Source organism: Aspergillus welwitschiae (genome assembly GCF_003344945.1).
Source record: "Aspergillus welwitschiae strain CBS 139.54b unplaced genomic scaffold BDQ94scaffold_13, whole genome shotgun sequence".
In the NCBI taxonomy this organism is placed as follows: Eukaryota; Fungi; Ascomycota; class Eurotiomycetes; order Eurotiales; family Aspergillaceae; genus Aspergillus; species Aspergillus welwitschiae.
The window spans coordinates 360,202-373,159 of NW_020798707.1; the positions used below are offsets into that span (position 1 = coordinate 360,202).

A 12,958-nucleotide genomic window follows, 5' to 3' on the forward strand; every position below is an offset into this window, starting at 1 on the left:
TCCCGGGCAACAAAGCCGTATACTCCCCACCCACGAACACTACTCATAGCCCGTCCACAGAACGCAGCCGTCTCCGGAGTCGAGATAGTATCCAGCACAAGGGTCAGTTCATCACGAATCACCTCTCGAATACGCTCCGGAACATCCGGCTCACGATAGTCAAAGACATAGTCTGCGCCGTGACTCCCCGCCCAGCCCCTCATGCTGCGGTACCGAGCACGTCGTTATCACGGTGTAGCCCGACAATTTTGGCGAATTGGATGGCCATGGTGCCGGTTGCGGTGGAGCCGCCGTAGATGAGGATTGTAGAGAAGGGGGGGGACCCAGCTTCAGCGTCTGATACAGCGATTGCCCGATAGTGATCAAGCTAACGCCCAATGTGGCCGCTGCTTAGAAGCTCAGCTGCTCGGGTATGACCACTTGCAGGCATGCCCGTGCTATCACGTACTCGGCGAAGACCCCGTCTGTGGGTTGCGAGGGATTGCAGCCGTGGATGACGCCGAACACGCGGTCCCCGACGCGGAAGGGCTTCGTCACCGCCGGGGCCGATGGCTTCTATGATCCCTGCGTAGTCGCAGCCTACTGCTACGCTGGGGCTGCTGCTGAAGGCGGTTTTCCAGTTGGTGGGATTGAGGCCTACGCTGATGGTATTCACGAGGATGGTGTTGTCCCGGAGGGGAGGGATGGGGCGATGACGGTGATGGCTAGGACAATGGTGGTGGTAGTGATAATGGTAAGGGGGAGGAATGAAAGGGAGTTTAAGCTATTGAGGTGGGAATTGGGGTAGAGAGAGATAGAACTATAAGATATCAGCAACCAACGAGCCAAGTTTCTCAACATCTATTGTTTTTGGTGAAGCACAAGGCTGGAGTACTCGTCATAAGCACAGACTTAGTAGGCCCGAGCTAGCTAGCGAGATAGAAGACAAATCATCCTTTGGATTGACATAGCCGAGGATAGTATGGACACTAAAGATCCATTGATAGTAGCCGAGTAGCCCTAGAAAACTCCACGACAATCGGGCTTTGCTGCCAGCGTCTTTGTTCGTAGGTCAATATAGCTATCGGCATAAGTGCCGCGAATCATATTTCGTGCTCTGGAGAACAGTGTTGCGATGGCTCTAGTAGTTCGATGTAGGACTGCCCTCAGGGGGCTAGCATAATGTTGGGCTGGGATACTACACTGCCCAGTCACTATGCCTCAGAGAGCATAGGCTATGAGCTACTGCCGAGCAGATACCAGAGGAGGACCTTGAACAGCTTCCTAGTGGTTGGGACCAGGATTAAACCAACAGGAGCTGTTCGGGGGAAGAAATAAATCGGATAGCGACATGAAAGAGGCAGAGTTGGTTGATCGTTTTGAACTGCTGTGGGAGATTGAGCATAGTCACAAACTCTATGTTTTTGGTGCTGTGTGTCTTCTTTTGCTCCCAGGCTTTGGGGGCAGCCATAAAATCATTTGAAACAAGGAGAAATGTGAAGAAAAATCCAGGTTGCCAGGTATATTGCTTGTTAGGTTCATCAACAGCAGTCATTAGTAGCGATATTCCCAAGAATATCAACTGTAAATCTGGAAACATGCCTTCGACAATGACCGAGGAGAGCCGGTTGTTGCTTTCGCGTGGCTTGTGACAGTTGGGGGAGAGATCAGGCATACATGAGGTACTATGGGTATGGCAGTTATGGCTTTGCTGGTGGGGGAAACTATAACTGATGGAATAGTAAGCCCTCAGAGCTTGGTTAATACCAGCGAGGAGCTAGAAGAGTCGCTACCAACATATGTACCATGTTGATTCAGTAGATCTTGTTAGTCCATCTAGCTGATGTGGTTGTATCAAGAGTCTTTCCAGCTACTGTCGCATCCTTTGTGGCTATTGTGATGCTTGGAAACTCCTTGACAGCCGTGGATTCCCTATAGTGAGAAATCCGAATGCAGAAATACCTGGCACTACATTACCGGTTGTCTCTATATTGTGCATCCAGAAAATATATGTCGGCAGAACGGTAGAGACAGGGGAGGTGAAAGAGAAATCACAAGGTTTCCTCGGAGCAGTAGCAGCAGAAATCGTACTGCCTCAGTAGTATATACCACAAGTGAGTACACTAAACCCTCATCGTAGAACCACATACATGCATTTTACATACACTCATGTAACTCACACAATAGAGAAATAATAATCGCTAAACAACCGATCATAGCTAGCTAGGTAGTAGTTTATTTGTAAGTACAACCAGGTACCTCTCACTCATTCCATTTGGCCTATTTTCTCCAACGTGTACTCCCTCCCATCTCGAACAAAAAAGAAAAGAAAAGAAAAGTGAAGTCTCCCCGTTTATGTCAACTTCTGCTTGATGAAGAACGACCGCAGATGCGAAAGCTGCCAAGCACATGCCACCGACAGCACAGCCAGCTGGATGAGAGTCCACCGAACCACGCGGGAGTTGGTGGCCTCGGACTGGTCACGGAATTCAGCTTCACGTTCCTGTTTAAACAGATTGTTAGTCAAGTCACTAAAGATCCTGCCTATGGCATCCCCGTGGTGGAAAACATACCCGCTGGAACACCTGCTCCCTACGAATATCCTGCAACCGGCCGTTCAGATCCTTCACCTTCTGCACAATATCCTGCATCTTGTCCTTGTCTTCCGTCTCAATCTTGCTCGTTTCACCGATAGCCATGTCCAGAGTGACCTGGACCGCACCGGACGGGGCGCCCGACAGCCAGCCACCGCCAGTTGCGGCGTTGGTCTCGGGGGTCACGCAGATCTTGTGCAGGCCGGCGTCGGCAGCGGAGAAGGTAAAGCGTCCGGAGTGGCTGTCACGCTTGGAGACAACGCGGTGGTCGTTGTCGAAGATCTCGTCGACGGTGACGAGCATCTTAAGGTTAGGGTCCACATTGTAGGTGTTGGATTGCTGGTTGATCACGGCGGTGGAGTAGGTACCTTTATTATTCCCACATCGTATTAGAATTAAGTGGTAAATAAATTGGGGGAGCAGGTGGTGAGAAACATACCGACAACCAGGGTATCTTTAGGGAGCTCCTCAAAGAAGCACTTTGTTTGGCGGCCGTCCATGTAGAAGTAGAGGGCGTTGGCGGGCACCGAGAGACACAGGATGGCACACACGGCCATCACAGAGGACAGCCATGAGGCGGAGGATCTGACCGGAGCCATGATGCGATTGAATGGGAGAAATTGGCGGAGGGGGGAAGAGACAGCAGAGGGAGGGAGATGATGAGAACAGTTGGCGATGAAGCGATTGCCTCGATCTGGCCGGATCCCGTCTTGGCGCGAATTCTCATGGCTTTTGCTTCTCCGCCTTTCATCTTTCCCTTCCATCTCCTCCCCTCTTCCTCTCTTGCTCCTCAATCATTCTCATTGCTGCATTGCTATATTGCTGTTGATTTCATCGAAATACCAAATACATTTCGTCTCATTACACTTGGAAATCGCTCAGCCCGTAAACCCCCTCAGGTGCCTCCGCCATGGCCGCCGCCGATGTTCGCGACATGCTGGATCTGCCCGCGGAGGGCCAGCCCCGACCTCATAAGAAACAGAAGGTCGTCGAGAAGCGTCCAGGTGGGCTTCTCTCAGTTCCCTTACTCACCTAAAATTAATCTGACACATTCCCATCGCTAGAGGGTATCACCCGTGAGCTCTATGCTCTGCTAGGCGAACGAGCGCCTCCGATCGCCATCAACGAGAACCGATACAAGGGACGTCCGAAATGGACGAGCAAAAAGCGCGTACAGCCATGGTACGCACACATCACCATATCAACTGCTCTCCGATTCCAAATACTGACTCCATCAGGCGCATGACCCCCTTCATAAACAGCGCCCGCTCCGATGGCCTCGTTCTCCGCCACTGGCAACGCCAGCATGAATCCGCCAAGGTCCCCGCGCTGGAGGGCTCCGAGATGGACGTGGACGAGAAAGAGGACAACGCCGATGCCTCAACCTCCGATAACGTGCCGCAGCAAGACTCCCTATTCGCCAAATACAACATCAAAGCCCGCGTACCCAACCGCTACACAGACGAGGAATACAATCGCCATCTCAAGAACGACGACTGGACGCGCCAGGAAACCGACTACCTCATGGACCTAGTCGAAGAATACGACCTCCGCTGGGTCGTAATCGCCGATCGCTACGACTATCAACCGCACTCCGTCGATGGCGACAGCAACAACGCCAGCGCCCTCGTCCCCGCAAAGCAATACCGAACCATGGAGCAGATGAAATCGCGCTACTACTTCATCGCCGCGATGCTCGCACTCGAGCACCCACCCTCCGAGATGTCGGAAGCCGAATTTGAACTGCACGAAAAGATGCTCAAATTCGACGCCGACCGTGAACGCTCCCGCAAAGAACTCGCCGCCCTCCAACTCAACCGCACAGCCGACGAAGTCCGCGAAGAAAGCGTCCTCCTCGAAGAACTCAAACGCATCACCGCCAACGAGCAAGATTTCATCACGGAACGTCGCGAACTCTACTCCCGCCTTGAAGTCCCTATCAGCGTCGGCAACACAACCATGTACCAATCCAGCCAAGGCCTCTCGCAACTCCTCCAAACCCTCCTCCAAGCCGACAAGAGCAAGAAACGCCGCTCCATCCTGGGCCCCGAAGGCGGCGCCGCTCCCAGCCCCGCCGGCGCAACCCCGGCCCCCAACGCCCCCAGCAGCGCCCGCGACAGCCGCGCCGACACCCCCAACGCGACGCCCGCCGCCGCCCCAACCAACAAAAAGGCCGCCGCCGCAGCCGCAGCCGCAGCCGCAGCAGCGAACAAAGAAGCGCAACAACAAGCCGTCCGGACCCTCACACCCGCCGAAGAAGCCAAATACGGCGTGCAGCACCACGACCGACTGGCGCCGGGCGTGCAATTCCGCAGTGACCGCGCACAGAAGCTCACGCAGGCGAAATCGAACGTGCAGACGCAGAAACTCGCTGCCGCGCTGGCGGAACTGGAGGTGCCGCTGCGGCTTGTCATGCCGACGGAGCGTGTCTGCAAGGATTTTGAGAAGCTGATTCATTCGGTGAATCTGCTGCTGGAGGCGCGGAAGGTGTCGGAGAAGGTGGAGAGTGAGATTCGGGTTTTGGAGGCTGCGAAGGAGGAACGTGAGAAGAAGGCGAAGGAGGCGCTGGAGAAGGATAGTAAGCCTGAGGTCAAATCGGAGCAGCAGGAGGATCAGCCACTTCCTGCGGCGGAGGAGGAGGAGGAGGAGGCTGCGGGTGCTGGGGATGCGGAGGGGCAGGAGAAGGGTGCAACAGATAAATCGGGAGAGAAGGCAGAAGGTGGTGCTGCGGGTGAAGAGGGAGATGTGACTTCGCATAAACGCTCTGCTAGTGTTCTGAGCAATGCTAGTGATAAGAGTACGAAGCGGCAAAGGAAGTAAAAGAGGATTGATGTTATGGGCGTTGGAGAATGGGCGGCGTTCTTGGTGTTTAGATATACCTATGTACGACTACATGAAGCTTTGGCCTTGATAATCACTGGCTTTAATGCATTTACTTTACCGATGTAATACATTCAACATTAATGTTTTCCCATCCTTTGGTTGGTACAGTGGTCCTTAATCCCGGGGACGATAGTCGGTTACCGATATAATCGTCGGCATGTTGACTGTTCAGTAGTAAAAGTTGGATTCCCAGAAGTGAAGAAGCAGCCTGATGCATCAGGTCATGTTACATTAATGGCGTTGTTGTAGGAGATTGCCAATGCTGAGTGTACTCCGACGGCAACAAAGATATATAAACGACCAAAGCACAGGCCTACCCAAGCATTTCTTGGCAGTCCTGGTAGGTGCTTTTCTAATCATCTGTGATCGACTCCGAACCGGTCTTGTCTGAAGAATTATGCCGCTCCCTTTTCGTCCTGTGAGTGCCTGTCTGAACAGTCTGTTGGTCGTGTTCCTGCCCCTGGTTCTGAAAACCATCTGAGCCGGCTGTTCCATGCAAGTTTTCGGCGGAGAAAATAGGCACGTCATCATCGGCACTATTAGCCCTATTTTTACGGTCGAGGACCTTGAACTTGAGGACGCGGCCCTCCTTTCTTCGTGCCACAGGGTATCGCCCGGCTGGACTGGTCATCCTCGCAGTCAAATTGGATTCAAGTCCGCGCGTAATCGCCGACACGCTGCGGCCCTTGGTCAACAAACTCCCTGTACGACGCAACGTCGCCCATCTACCCAAAGGCTGCCCCTCGGTACTTTTGGTCGAGACTGACGAGCTTTTATGTCCACTCTGTTGATCGCTCGAAGGCTGGTTTGGGTCTACCCAAGAGCAAAAGTCCCAGGGATTCTTAGCAATATTGTCTGCAACCGGATCGACCTGCTCCTTCTTTCGCTTGGAGAATTTCTCTAGCACTGAGGATTTGAGCTGTTCACCCAAGCCTTCGTTAAACGCGCTAGAGAAGCTGCGAAGACGTATGCGACTCACAACGCTCGATAGCTCGAAGCTGGGATTACCGGCTCTAGGGGACGTTTTCTTGTTGTGTCCTATAGTCTCCTTCTCAAAGGACCTTGATAATCCACTTCGAAGATTCACACCTACAGCTGTCGCTTCTGGAACACTGGAACCAATGTGATTGAGACTTTTTGGAGGTTCATCGGCTCCGTCATTTGCAGGAACCAGAGCGTATCCGTATCCAAGTCGCCGGCCTCCCGACATCCATCCAACGCTCACCTTGCGAGGCGATGCAAGGTCCGCATCCGCGTCATTATGGCCATGTGCAGGAGAGCTGATTGACCGGGCTGACTCGAATCCCTCGGCAAACCTGCTTTTCTGTGCTTCAGCTTTATCCGCATCATGGTCTGCAATGGGAGCATAATGAGCATTCACCAGGGACGACTTCAATGATCGAGGGGAATAACTAAAAGAAGCATTGGGTTCTTGAGGTTGTATAGTGATAGCCTGATCCTGGATCCGTCTATCTATAGAGCCGACCGGATCACCTGTAGGTGACGGGCTGGTCTTCTGAGAATAGCACGAGGACGCCTGGTTCACCGGACCTCTAGGTCTTGGCCCTGTTGCGTAAGTATCTGGTGCTTTTCCTGCTCCAAACCCAGAGAAGTCGTGAAAGGGCTGGGGTGCGTTCCACGTCCCGGTATTGTTGGTCCACCGGTTTTCATCGAATGATTGTTTCGGAGAGAGCATATGAGGAGACGTTGAGCGGGCCGCCAAGGTCGTCGGGAGATTTGAGTTACCAAGATGAACAGAGCATTTGTCTGGTATAGGGCCCACGGCGGGTTGCCGGCGTCGTTTCCTGACCGAGATCTGCGATGGCCCAACCAAAGAGTCGGCAGAAGTGGTATACGAGAATGGCACAGGAGATACTGGACTCGAATAACCCGAGCCATGTATACCAGGATCAGGCGAAGCCGCTCGAAGGGGAGGCCGGTATCCTGGTTGTTTTGGATACGCAAGTCCATTTCTTATCTTGCCTTGAACTGGACTGCCCGCCATGCCTCTTTGAGGCCTTGCAACCCTGACTCGACGGCTCCCATCATCTGTGCCACGGAAGACGGAGGAGACCTGGGAAGATTGGGTCATGCAAGACGCCTGGCTTTTCGAACGGAGAGCAGATTGCGATTCTTCCCTTAGAGTAGGGTCCGCACATGGTGCACTCTCCAGGTCTTCGAGGTCTTGACCATGGGCTTGCACATATGGCATTCCCTGGGCCATCTCGCGCCTCAAAGGAGAGACAGCAGCATCCTCAAGGATGCGTGGATTAGAAGGATGGTCTCTGGTGTGGCTAACCTGCTTGGGAGTGCTTATAAACTGCGCGTCGCTGTCATATCCTCTTTCACTCATGAAGCTGCTCCCAATTTCATCTGGAGTGGCTACTCTTTCCCTAGGACTGGCAAATCTAGAAGAGAATGGAAAGGCAGGGGAGCCAGACTTTCTGCGATCATTCTTTGGCTTTACACGCTGGTCTCTGGCTTGTCGGGAAAAACGTCTACGAAGTCTATCGGGCAAGCCACCGGAGGAGCGTCTGGGATGACCAGGGCGTGCGACATCTTCTCTGTCTTTGGAATGCCCTAGCAGGGTCAGCAAAACCGCTGTCAATCGAGCGGACTCGAGCGGCCTACCATCTAGATTGCCATCTGGTGACGGTTTAGCCGGATCTAATTTGTAAGAGTGTCTTGTGTCCGAGTCTGAGCCTTTCCAGTATTTTCTGAAACGGGGACAGATGAGGAAGAACGCCATCGAGGCAGGAGTATTGCCTCAAGGTGAGTGATAATGCCCTAGTAAATAAGTGGACAGATTTGTTGCGTTCATTATGGTGGGCAGTCCGTCCAGACGGAGCATGTTTGTGCAACCGCCTTCTTCGAGCTTATGCAACATACAGGAATGGAAGCTGCGACTGCACTGAAAGGAGCAGCTGCGTCATCAATAAAGCTTTACGGTTTTCAACCAAAACATTGATCTCTGGGCGAGCATCGTGGTTGCCATCGGATCTACGGGGGCATTGGAACTGTATCTATAGCATGCTCTGCGGTAACCGTTCGTCGGCCAGATGAGATGAGCTTCCCCGGACCTGCACGCAAGATACTCCGCATCCCGAAAGGTTTTCCGAACATCATGTTCAAAAGCCGAGTTAGTACTTCAGAACAAGAACTGGTAACACGCTCCCAAGCATTGTGACTCGACACAAAGTCCGAGCTGTCTTTCAAGTGAGTCACTAGTAGAATACTATCGTAGTACTCGGTGAAGTGAGACGGATCCCGAGTTTCGGGCGAGGAAGGGTGATTCTGGCTCTTTCCATCAAAGATGAATCAATTTATCGACAGCCATCGACTAACTAGTTAGTAGACGGTAAGGTCAGCTTCTAGCTGCGTACTGCGTATCTTGACCCATGGACTATGGCAAGCTCTAGCGGCGAATGGGTGGATCTCACCTCAGATTTGGGTAATTGCCCACGCTGATAGGCCTAGTGGCCACCTCGTGCAGCAACGCTGGAAGTCAGCCGATGCGGCCAATGGGTCTCAGCGCAGATCCATTTTGCAGGTCCGAATCGGCTCCATCGTGGGCAGAAGCCAGTCTCGACTGTATGGGCAGCAGTAGAAGACTTGGAACTGCGTAGGTAATGGGCGTGGCTAACCAGCTCGTATCAGCCTGGCAACCCACCAGCCAGAACCTTAATGGGGGCCGATCCCGGAAGGCAGGCAGAGGTGGTCCGAGGGATACTCCGGACTTTTCCACGGCGCTGACTGGCCCGTTTATCCAGAATTTAATCACGCCATTTAGCACTATGTTCGGGATGGGTTTAGTTCTGGCCCCTCCCAATGGACGGGTTACTAAATTTTTCAAGGATGACACATACCTCAAAAACCGGAGGACGTTGGTCTTGCTTGGGTCCGGAGGGGTCAGGAACTTAAGTGGTAACTGGGAAAGGGGCTCATGTGTAGATAGCTGGAGAAGGAGGGAGGGGAGGCATTGGAGAGGAGAGCGACACGCACAGAATGAGTGCAGATTGTCACAGAATGGCGAAAACTCTCCTCTCCATTCCTTACAGTATACATACACTTGAGAGGCGGGACTATCTTACCTTACCAAACAGGCACATGTAAGTATGCCTGATCTGGAGTCTGGAACACGGTTAGGTTTCCAGGTACTGGTCTGGTATCCGTGGTATTTTTGGTATCAACCCAAACCCCTCGCCCCACTCCCTCCCCTCCTCCGTCTGCTTATAACAACTCCCCTCCATCCTCTTCTTCCCTCTCTTTCTTCTCTTCTTTCTCTCTCTATCCCTCCCCCTGTTTCTCTCTTCATCCTTTTTCTCAGCAAGAGACTATTGTATAGTCCTTGACTGTCTTCTCTGTCTTCTTTTTTATCCAATTCTTCATCTATTTTCCCTCCACTAAACTCTACTCTTTTTCTCCCTCACTTCTACACACATATCTTTCAAGATGGTTCAATCGTAAGTTTTCACCATCTGTCTATCTGTCTGTTGGCAAAAAAAAGGTCAATGCTAATGGTATCTCCTGCAGCTCCGTCTTGGGTTTCCCTCGTATGGGAAAGCTCCGTGACCTCAAGAAGGCCACCGAGGCTTACTGGGGTGACAAGATCTCTCGCGATGAGCTCTTGGCTGAGGGAAAGAGACTCCGTCTGGAGCACTGGAAGCTCCAGAAGGATGCTGGCGTTGATGTTATCCCCAGCAACGACTTTGCCTTCTACGACCAGGTCCTCGACCACATCCAGCTCTTCGGTGTATGTGTCCTTGCTCTTGATGTATTTGATTCATCCGCTAACGTTATTCTTCAATAGGTCATCCCCGAGCGCTACAGCAAGTACAACCTCCACCCCCTTGACGAGTACTTCGCCATGGGTCGTGGTCTTCAGAAGCCCGCCAAGGATGGTCAGGCCGCCATTGATGTCCCCAGTTTGGAGATGGTGAAGTGGTTTGACTCCAACTACCACTACGTCAAGCCCACCCTCCAGGACAACCAGACCTTCAAGCTGGCTGAGCAGCCCAAGCCTGTCGTTCAGTTCCTCGAGGCCAAGGAGGCTGGCGTTGTCACTCGCCCCGTCATCCTGGGACCTGTCTCCTTCCTGACCCTCGCCAAGGCTGACCGTGGTCAGTCCGTGGACCCCATCACCAAGATTGAGGAGCTCCTCCCCGTCTACGTTGAGCTGCTCCAGAAGCTCAAGGAGGCTGGTGCTGAGGAGGTTCAGATCGATGAGCCCGTTCTCGTCTTCGACCTCCCCGCCAAGTCCAAGGCTGCTTTCAAGCCTGCCTACGAGAAGCTCGGTGCCCTTGGTGCCCAGGCTCCCCGTCTGGTCCTTGCCACCTACTTCGGTGACATTGTCCACAACCTTGATGTCTTCCCCGCCCTCCAGAGCCTCCACGGTATCCACATTGACCTCGTCCGCAACCCTGAGCAGCTCGACGCTGTTGTTGCTGCCCTTGGCCCTCAGCAGATTCTGTCTGCTGGTGTTGTTGACGGTCGTAACATCTGGAAGACCAACCTCAAGGCTGCCATCGAGAAGGTCGAGCTGGCCATCCAGAAGCTCGGCAAGGAGCGTGTCGTTGTTGCCACCTCCAGCTCCCTCCTCCACGTTCCCCACACTCTCGAGAGCGAGAAGACTCTGGACCCTGAGGTCCGCGACTGGTTCAGCTTTGCTGTGCAGAAGCTTGACGAAGTTGTTGTGATCGCCAAGGCCGTCACTGAGGGACCCGCTACTGTCCGTGAGCAGCTCGAGGTCAACGCCAAGTCTGTCCAGGCTCGTGCTTCCTCCAAGCGCACCAACGACCCCAAGGTCAAGGAGCGCCAGGCTGCCGTCACTGAGGAGCAGCACAACCGCAACTCTCCTTTCTCCGCCCGTATTGCCGAGCAGAGCAAGTCCATCAACCTTCCTCTCTTCCCCACCACCACCATCGGATCCTTCCCCCAGACCAAGGAGATCCGTATCCAGCGTAACAAGTTCACCAAGGGTGAGATCACCGCTCAGGAGTACGAGAAGTTCATCGAGAAGGAGATTGAGGAGGTCGTCAAGATCCAGGAGGAGCTCGACCTGGATGTTCTCGTCCACGGTGAGCCCGAGCGTAACGACATGGTCCAGTACTTCGGTGAGCGCCTCACTGGTTACGTCTTCACCACCCACGCCTGGGTCCAGTCTTACGGCTCCCGTTGCGTGCGTCCCCCGATCATTGTCGGTGACATCTCTCGTCCCGCTCCTATGACCGTCAAGGAGTCCAAGTACGCTGTCTCGATCTCCAAGAAGCCCATGAAGGGTATGCTTACCGGCCCCATCACCTGCTTGCGCTGGTCTTTCCCTCGTGACGATGTCCACCAGTCCGTCCAGGCTCAGCAGCTCGCTCTCGCTCTGCGTGACGAAGTTGTTGATCTCGAGGCTGCTGGAATCAAGGTCATCCAGGTCGACGAGCCCGCTCTTCGTGAGGGTCTCCCCCTCCGTGCTGGCAAGGAGCGTGAGGAGTACCTCAAGTGGGCCGTCCGTGCCTTCCGCCTGGCCACCTCTGGTGTCACCGACGGTACTCAGATCCACTCTCACTTCTGTTACTCTGAGTTCCAGGACTTCTTCCACGCCATCGCTGCGCTGGATGCCGATGTTCTGAGCATTGAGAACAGCAAGTCGGATGCCAAGCTGCTCAAGGTCTTCATCGACGAGGCCTACCCCCGTCACATTGGACCTGGTGTCTACGACATCCACTCTCCCCGTGTTCCCAGCGAGCAGGAGATCAAGGACCGCGTCGAGGAGATGCTTCAGTACCTCCGCCCTGAGCAGCTTTGGATCAACCCCGACTGTGGTCTGAAGACCCGTCAGTGGCCCGAGACCAAGGCTGCCCTGACCAACATGGTCAACGCTGCCAAGTTCTTCCGTCAGAAGCACGGAAACTAAATTTTCTTTAATCATTACATTTTTTAATAACCCATGATTGGGGGCGACATTCTCAACCTGTCGTCTCGGGGAAGCGGACTCTAGCAGTTCCCTTCCCAAGTTTTTTTGATGAGTTTACGATGATGATACCAAAAGTTCAACATATGGGTTAGGGTTTCATTAGATGGGGTCACCGGAGTTTTCAACATATGATAACGATTTCAACATCGGCGTTCGCATATAACATCGACGCCAAGTTTTCTCTTGCATTTTGCGAGTTATGGGGGCGGAATGCGGGAACGTCGGTGACGTCTGCAACGCCGAGATCAATAATATTTCAACAATGATTGTGTATATCACAAAAAAAAGGGTCGCTACTGTACTGCCCTTAATGACAATTCTCGAATGATTACATTCGAGCTTCTTGATACTTCTTCATTCATCCATATCTGTTTAAGTTATAGAAAGTAGCGTTTGTAGTTGGATGTAGCTCTTTCAGCCCGAGCTTATCCTATGACCTCTTGGGGAGATTGTTGTTCCCTTTGAATATTACCCAGCTGAGAAATATGATGATGCTATACACAACCACAGCCTATCATACATACTCCCGGCACTAACT

The 12,958-nt window shown here is 53.1% G+C and overlaps 4 protein-coding genes across 4 annotated transcripts; 2 read left to right on the forward strand and 2 right to left on the reverse strand.

Moving 5' to 3' along the window:
• Positions 1 to 2,041: 2,041 nt before the first annotated feature.
• Positions 2,042 to 3,248, reverse strand: BDQ94DRAFT_23159 (emp24/gp25L/p24 family protein). Its single transcript, XM_026775280.1, has 3 exons — positions 3,013 to 3,248; positions 2,553 to 2,941; positions 2,042 to 2,482 (listed from the first exon to the last, which is right to left on the reverse strand). The coding sequence occupies exons 1-3, from the start codon at positions 3,170 to 3,172 to the stop codon at positions 2,333 to 2,335; spliced, it is 699 nt and encodes a 232-aa protein (XP_026627155.1). The 5' UTR covers positions 3,173 to 3,248; the 3' UTR covers positions 2,042 to 2,332.
• A 120-nt stretch (positions 3,249 to 3,368) lies between these two features.
• On the forward strand, positions 3,369 to 5,519 carry BDQ94DRAFT_142137 (SANT/Myb-like DNA-binding domain-containing protein). Its single transcript, XM_026765973.1, has 3 exons — positions 3,369 to 3,577; positions 3,638 to 3,755; positions 3,812 to 5,519. Exons 1-3 carry the CDS (start codon positions 3,484 to 3,486, stop codon positions 5,391 to 5,393), a joined length of 1,794 nt encoding a protein of 597 aa, XP_026627156.1. The 5' UTR covers positions 3,369 to 3,483; the 3' UTR covers positions 5,394 to 5,519.
• Positions 5,520 to 5,808: 289 nt separating this feature from the next.
• BDQ94DRAFT_178136 (uncharacterized protein) lies at positions 5,809 to 8,205 on the reverse strand (the record flags this gene model as incomplete). The annotated part of the gene is made up of 2 exons (XM_026773063.1): positions 5,809 to 8,036; positions 8,088 to 8,205. The coding sequence occupies 2 exons, from the start codon at positions 8,203 to 8,205 to the stop codon at positions 5,809 to 5,811; spliced, it is 2,346 nt and encodes a 781-aa protein (XP_026627157.1).
• Positions 8,206 to 9,908: 1,703 nt separating this feature from the next.
• BDQ94DRAFT_169667 (5-methyltetrahydropteroyltriglutamate--homocysteine S-methyltransferase) lies at positions 9,909 to 12,360 on the forward strand (the record flags this gene model as incomplete). The annotated part of the gene is made up of 3 exons (XM_026771339.1): positions 9,909 to 9,919; positions 9,990 to 10,209; positions 10,267 to 12,360. The coding sequence occupies 3 exons, from the start codon at positions 9,909 to 9,911 to the stop codon at positions 12,358 to 12,360; spliced, it is 2,325 nt and encodes a 774-aa protein (XP_026627158.1).
• Positions 12,361 to 12,958: the final 598 nt, after the last annotated feature.